The following is a 6,847-nucleotide window of genomic DNA, read 5'->3' as shown; positions in this document are numbered from 1 at the left end:
CCCCCAGGACTGTTTTCCTGAGGAGCAGAGCCCTAGGATATCCCCAGCCAGCTCTGGGGGCAGCTCTGATATGGTATCAGATGCATGGTCTGCGATGAGGGCACCTGCCTTCAAAATGTGTCTCTCCTCCATGTTGGTGTCTGACCTGTTCAGCAAACTTATCAGACCTACAGAGTACAAGTGGAGTCATGCTATGAAGGGCAAAGCAGAGATTTATTAACCCGGTCTGTTGTTGATCTCACTGGTGTGCCTGGCTGAGATCAGTCCTGCTTGGAGGGGGAGGCTTATTCTGCTCTTCACTTGTGTCCCTGGGAAGGGAGGGGAACCTGGTCAATAAAGCTAAGAGAATCTCCAAGTTCTTTGCCTTAAAAAACACTAGCTGTGTAGGGCCTGAAGCAAAGGGAGGCAGAAGAAAGCTGTTCAGGGGGTGGGAGATCTTGGTGTAGGGAGATGTACTGCAGTGTTTCATGCCAAGCCACCACTCCCTGCCCCACGAAGGCCTCATTTGGTGCTCCTCATCCCTCCTGTGGTTACAGACTGGTCTGAAGTCTTTGGAAGGAGACAGAGAGCCCAGCCCAGCTTGTGAGAGGAAACACATGTCCCCAGGAGGGGACAGCTCTGACAGCAGGGAGGTGAGACGTAGGGAGCGATATCCCTGCACCTGCCAGAGGGAACAGTGCGCAGGGACTACACCTTAACCCTAGGAAGGAAACGACCCTCTATCACCTGAGTCCGGCACGGAGGTGATGCTCATTTCACAGGTACACAAGACTCAGCCAGGCGCACAAGGCAGACACAACACTCCTCGGCGTTACAGGAAAGGATCTAGCCTGATATCCCGGTCTCGGAGGACAAGCGGAGGCAGGCTGCCTGGGTGGTGGTGGCGGGGCCGGCAGGGGACGTGTCCCCAGCCTGCGGTGACAGTGGGTGGTGGCGGGGCTGGCAGGGGACGTGTCCCCGGCCTGCAGTGACAGTGGGAGCTGCCGGGGATGTCGCCGCCTCGCCCTGCACTGGCTGTGGCAGTGGAGAGCATGCGGGGGCAGGTGGCTGCCACCGGCCGTGGACACGGCTGGGCGCAGGGTGAAGCAGGGGGCCGGGAGCGAGGCCTCTGCCGGCTGCGGGCCCAGGTGGCTGGCAGGGCCGGGCCCGGGTGCCTTGGCTGCCACGGGGAGCCCAGGCAGCGGCTGAGCCTGGCTCCCGTTCAAGAGAGGCCATCAGGACTCAGATTAGCATGAAGGTTATTTTCAGTCAAATACTTCCACAACACACCCCTTTCCCCTCCCTTAAAAGGGATTGTATTTCCTTCGCCTGTGCTGGCTGGGAGAGAGGAGGAGAGGCAGGCAGGGGCAGAAGGGGTGCTGGGGGCTTCCTGCGCAGGGACATCTGCATCTGACGGCCGGAGGGAGACGCAGCTAGCTGTAATTGCGGCGCGTCTTGTCCAGGCTGGGCGCCCCGAACAGAAGAGAGGGCTGCAGGTATCTATCTCCTCCCCGAGCAGCGAGACCCCTCCTTCTGCGCCGCGAGACCATGGCCTGGCTGCTGGCTAGGGCTCGCTGCCCCGGAGCTCTTTCCCAGGCCTTCAGGTGCCCCCGAGGGTCGGCGACAGCCCGAGGCTGGAGCCGCGGGCCCCTGACGGCGTACATGCCGGAAGCCGTTGCGTTCCCGGGGCCCAAGGACCACCAGGGCTTGTACAAGGTGTCGGTGGAGCAGGGGGACACTTTCTGGGGAGCGCTGGGGAGGAGCCGGCTCACCTGGATCACCCCCTTCCACTGTGTCCAGGACTGCAGCCTGCATGAGGGCCGGGCCGCCTGGTTCCTGGGAGGACAGCTCAACGTGGCCGGTAAGGAGCGAGGCCGATCCCTCCGGAGCCCCGTGCCTTTTGGGCCTGGCTGAGGCGCCTCCCCGGGAGGGGGACTGTGGCTCACTGCGCCTGGGAGCGGGGAAGGCAAGGAGCAGCTCGCTGCCCCATGGGAGGGGGTCTCTGCCTGCGGGAAGCTGCTGAGCACCGCGATCCAGCGGCTGGCCTCTGGGTGGAGGAGAGCAAAGTGGAGGGTGGGCTGTCCTGGGGTGCCCTGTTTGCCCCTCGCCATGCAGGAGCCCGGTGGGTGCCTCCCTCTGACGTGCTTTGGCCCTGGGAGCAGATCTGAGCACTGAGGTGAAGGGTGGGAGCGAGGGGATCGTTGTAAGGTACAGTTGGCCCAGCTGTGACTGCTATGTAGGGACCTGACTGGTCATGAGAGAGGGACTGGGTTGCACTGGGGTGGTTGCAGCTGGACTGATGTGAGCCGGGAGCCTTGCTGCTCTGCCGAGCAAAACCCTGCTCAGCCCCCGTGGGTCCCTTGCTCAGCTGTGCAGGACCACAGGCAACAGTGCTGACCCATAGCATTCAGCAGGCAGCGTTGTACTGGTTCCTTCCTGCCCAGCTAAGGAAATAGGTATCTGCAGAAGGCAAAATACAGGAGCAAGGAGTAATACTGTAGACCCTCAAAGCTGTGTTTTCTTCTAAGCTTGGGTTGGAGGTGACTGCCTTAGGGGTCCTGCCATAGGAAAAACTAGGGGCTGATGGCACTGGGCTCAGTACATGAACTTGCTTGCCCCACTGTTGATCCCAGCACTCAAATCAAAGATAAGTCTCCCAGAAATCAGGTCTTTACTTAAGTAATCCATTTGGGCAGAAGAGCAGAAGTTATTTGCCTTTGGGTTTTGAGATGCTACTGTTCCTACGTCCAGGTTTGTTTGTTTGTTTATTTTTCTCCATAAAACTACAAATAGTCAGGAGAAAAAGGGTTTTTTTTTTCAGTGTGCAAACTATGGCTCTTGCATCATCTCATAACCTCAGGAGCAGACCAAAGGAAAACACTGAATGGTACAAAGCTCATGATGAAGCTGCAGTTGCCAGCAATGTGAGGAAGTTTTCTTGATAGAAGAATTACAAAGTCTCAACCTCCCATGGCCCTAGAAACCGAGGGGAGCCATCGTCCTGGCTGTTACATCTTGGACACTGCAGCATTCCTGAACAGATCTTCACTTGGTCCTAAATTTGTTATTTAGGAGCTGCTATTTCAGTAGCAGCATGCTACTGATAAAACTGCCAGTCTACTGTGGAGGAAACAGCAAGTCAGTGCTAGGGAGACTGATGATTAATGTTTGCTAGGCCTTCTGAGGCCCACAGGGGGCAGTGGGGATGTGGCCTCCAAAGGGACTTTAGGCAGTTTGTATACTGGGCTGTGTTAGATTGCAAATAAGGGGGAGGCTGATAGTGAGGATTAGTATATATTGGTGTGGTGAGGGATGTATCAGGCTTGGGATGGTGCTTGTGACCTGCCGTCTGGTGTCAGTAAAGATAGTTTCCACTGTAAGCAAAAGGCTAATGCCAAGCAAAATCCCACTCAGCCCTCATGTGATCTGAAAATGGGACTGCTGGTACTAGCTTTCTGGGAGTTGAGAGATACTGAGAGTTGCCCCAGCAATGACAGTGGATCTTCTCTTCCAGTGAATTGTCTGGACCGACATGTCCATATAGCTCCAGATAAAGTGGCCTTAATCTGGGAGAAGGATGAACCAGGGGAGGAGGTACAGGTCACTTACAGGTCAGTACTTGCCTCGTGCATAAGAGAAATATTGCAGCATGCACCAGGGCTGAACTGATCTGCTGATGTGTGTCATGTGAGGGATACAGCATCCCTTAGCACAGATAGATCAACAGCAGGTGGCTGTTGGCTTGCCTGAGCAGATCTGAGACATCAGCCTACCCCCTGATTAATCCTCTGGCCCTGAGCAGCCCCTACCCTGCTGGGGAGGCAGACACAAACTTCTCCTGACAGCCCTGCAATGCTCGTAGATAAGACCCTGTGGGAAAGTCACATATGTGTGTTCCCAGCAGTATTCCTGGTGCCTGAACTTGCAGGTAAATGCTTGGTAGGAGAGGCCAGATTAGCAGCTGCAGGGAAGGCTCTACTCTTTGCTGTAACCTCTGGTGACTATGGGTATTGGGAAATGAAGTGCTCATGCATATGTGGGCATTGCTGCTGGGCTTGGATCTCTGCAGGGACTGCCTGTCCCACCCTGCAGATAGGTCTGGACACTCCCATCTTCCCGCTCTGTTTACCCGCTCTCCGAGTCTCCATGCAGATTCTACTTCAATCCCTCTGCACACAGAACAAGTCCTTTATTTTCTCTGGCTTCAGGCCTCACATGACAAATGACCATTCTCCCCTCACCAATCTCCATAGCTAGTTTTGGAGAAACCTTCCATGAAATAAGTCACTGACAGCCAAGCTTTTGTTTCTGGGAGTGACGCTCCTTCATTGAGAAAGTCATTATTTTGCTCACTAGTTTGCTACAGCTGTTGTTCTCTCTTGTAGGGCACAAGCTCCAGAGGACTTGGCCTTCCCAGCTTTAACAAAGCACAGTTTTATTTTTTGTTTTGTTTTTTTGCAGAGAGGAAGATACCTAAATGTTCATGCATATCCTCTAGCGTTGCAGGGTAAAGAGTGTTGCTCCAGTTGTGTGGGCTGATGAGAAAAGTGCAGGCCCTAATGGGAAAAGCCAACAAGATAACTGAGGTGTTGTGAATTTACTGAGCTGCAGGAATCACCAGTGGCCATTGCTGGCCCTACGGTCTGCCTCTAGCACGACCTAGTGATGTGTGGATCAGAGGAAGGCTCTGTACAGACAGAGGCCATTCTGATTTATTTCATTTCCATGAGTAATGGCCTGTGTTAGTGACTGTCTCCTCCCTTCCTTCCCACTGACATGTTCACAACTCTCCCATGGACTTCCAGTGTAGGGGAAGATTAGGGTGCTCAGGAATGTAAGCTGTGTATCTGTGACTCTGAAAGGCTCTCAAGAGGAGGGAGGCCTCCCATCATGCCTGTGGGTAAGATCTGCAAGAAAGTTTCTAACTACACCCTTGCTTCTTTGGGCAGGGAGCTGCTGGAGTTGACATGCCGCCTGGGAAACACCTTGAAACGGCAGGGGGTGAAACGGGGTGACAGGGTCGTCATCTACATGCCCCCGTGCCCACTGGCTGTGGCCAGCATGCTAGCCTGTGCCCGGATAGGGGCTGTGCATGCTGTGGTGTTCGCTGGGTTCAGTGCAGAGTCCCTGGCAGACAGGATCCAGGATGGTAAGAGCCAGTCGGTCAAAAGGGGCACGTCCCATGTATCCCTTTGGGGACTGCTGAGCACTACTGAGCTTGCCGGTTCAGTAGCTGGGGAGCTCAGGGCATCGTGACTATGCCTGTAGCCTCCTGCAACCAAGACTGCCAGTGACAAACTTCTCAAGCTGTGACACCTAAGCAGATCCCAGCCAAGGTGTAGGCTTGGTATGGACTGTGCTTCTGGATAAGACTCTCTGTGCTAAGTGAGGGTGTCCTGCCATGATGTATGGCCATGGAGCAGGTACCCCAGGAAGTGGCATGGGTTCACTAAATATCTTTCAGCCCATGGGACTTTGCCTAGTTGCAGTGGACTAGCATAAGCCTCTCTGAGCAGCAATCACCTGCTGAGCCTTCCTGGGATAAGGGAGGGGTGGACTGGTTCTTTCCTTCATGAAAGGGAGTGAGGGGCTGGGATACAGCCTCTCCTCTGAGGAGGCACAACACAGGATGTGAAACAAAGATAAAAATCCACTGTTTTTGTTAAACAGAGGATACGAATAACAGGGGCTGGGAGATGGAGTGAGAGGAGCAGGGTGGGAAATGCTGGGTAGATATGATATCTATGATAGAGCCAGACTGGTGTGTGACAGGTGGTAAGGGGCAGAGTTGTTTATGTGACTCTTCTTTTGCCTTCTCCAGCCCAGTCAGAGACAGTGATCACAGTGAACCAGGGGCTAAGAGGTGGCAAGGTCACTGAGCTAAAGAAGGTGGTGGACCAGGCCCTGAAGCAGTGCCCAGGAGTGAAACGTGTTCTGGTTTCAATGAGGACTGACAACAAGGTTCCCATGACAGCCTTGGATGTGCCGCTGGAGGAGGTGAGAGGCTGCCCAAAGCTACTCCACTTCTCCTGGGTAGTGCACTCTGGGAGCAGGGACAGGATGGGACAGGTGGGTCCTGGCTGGCCCCAGCAGCTCTGCTGGCATTGACACAATGTGGGTGATGGTGTCCTGCTGCAGCAGTGAGAGCTAGAGCTTCATGTGAGTCCAGGGCAGTCCCAGGAGCGCTCAGGAGGGGTAACTTGTCGATCTTCCCACAGCCATCCCTCTACTGTCATGGGCAGGCAGCACAAACGAGAGCCTGTGACAGTGTGGACCAGAGGCTAAAAACACCCCAGCCCCATGCTGATGCACTTGCTGTGAGCCCAGCCCTAGTCTCCCACAGAGGTCACACACAGCTCTGCCTATGTACCTGGCACTCTCCGCAAGTGCAGCTGGCAGCTTGTGCCCAGGTGAGCAGATCGTGAGGTTGTGTGCCTGTTGTTCACACAGATGTGGTGTCCAGGCTGCCAGGATGGAGTACTGACTTTTTTGGAGAGGTGAGACCCTGTCATGCATTTCTCTTAGATCCCTGGAACTGAACAGAGTTCTCCCTGTCTGTGCTCATCATGTCTAAAATCAATTAGTGTTAGAAAGGCTTCCTGGAAGACTTCTGTGCTGGTGCAAGAAGTGACTGTGTAAAAATAGCTGTCTCTTACTCAGCAGATCTGCTCTGAGGAGAGTGTTTTGCCAGCTCAGCAAGGCAAAAGAGAGTTCAAACTCGTGAGCAGGAAGAGAAAAGATACAAAAGCAGAGGACCATACAATGGGAATAGGGTGGTACAGGTGGTCAGAGGAAGACTTGGAGGAGAGGTGGGCAAGGCCTGTGGGACAAGAGGTCCTGATCAGTTGTTGAAAGGAAGCTAGTGAAG

At 54.4% G+C, this 6,847-nt stretch overlaps 1 protein-coding gene across 5 annotated transcripts in view; it reads left to right on the top strand.

The window, feature by feature from the left end:
* Window positions 1–1,318: 1,318 nt before the first annotated feature.
* Window positions 1,319–6,847, top strand: part of LOC112995403 (acetyl-coenzyme A synthetase 2-like, mitochondrial) — a 14,019-nt gene continuing 8,490 nt past the window's right edge. For 2 of the 5 annotated variants that reach the window (XM_064512324.1, XM_064512322.1), the window contains exons 1-5: window positions 1,319–1,840; window positions 3,494–3,590; window positions 4,929–5,128; window positions 5,801–5,976; window positions 6,198–6,389. In XM_064512324.1, coding sequence (XP_064368394.1) covers window positions 1,528–1,840; window positions 3,494–3,590; window positions 4,929–5,128; window positions 5,801–5,976; window positions 6,198–6,389 — 978 coding nt within the window. In that variant the 5' untranslated portion in view covers window positions 1,319–1,527. The remainder of the gene's footprint in view (window positions 1,841–3,493; window positions 3,591–4,928; window positions 5,129–5,800; window positions 5,977–6,197; window positions 6,390–6,847) is intronic. The other 3 variants (XM_064512323.1, XM_026120350.2, XM_064512325.1) reach the window with 3 other exon arrangements.

Source organism: Dromaius novaehollandiae, chromosome 5, assembly GCF_036370855.1.
Source record: "Dromaius novaehollandiae isolate bDroNov1 chromosome 5, bDroNov1.hap1, whole genome shotgun sequence".
In the NCBI taxonomy this organism is placed as follows: domain Eukaryota; kingdom Metazoa; phylum Chordata; class Aves; order Casuariiformes; family Dromaiidae; genus Dromaius; species Dromaius novaehollandiae.
The sequence above is the reverse complement of the archived record's forward strand: the minus strand, read 5'-3'. Positions and strand labels throughout refer to the sequence as shown.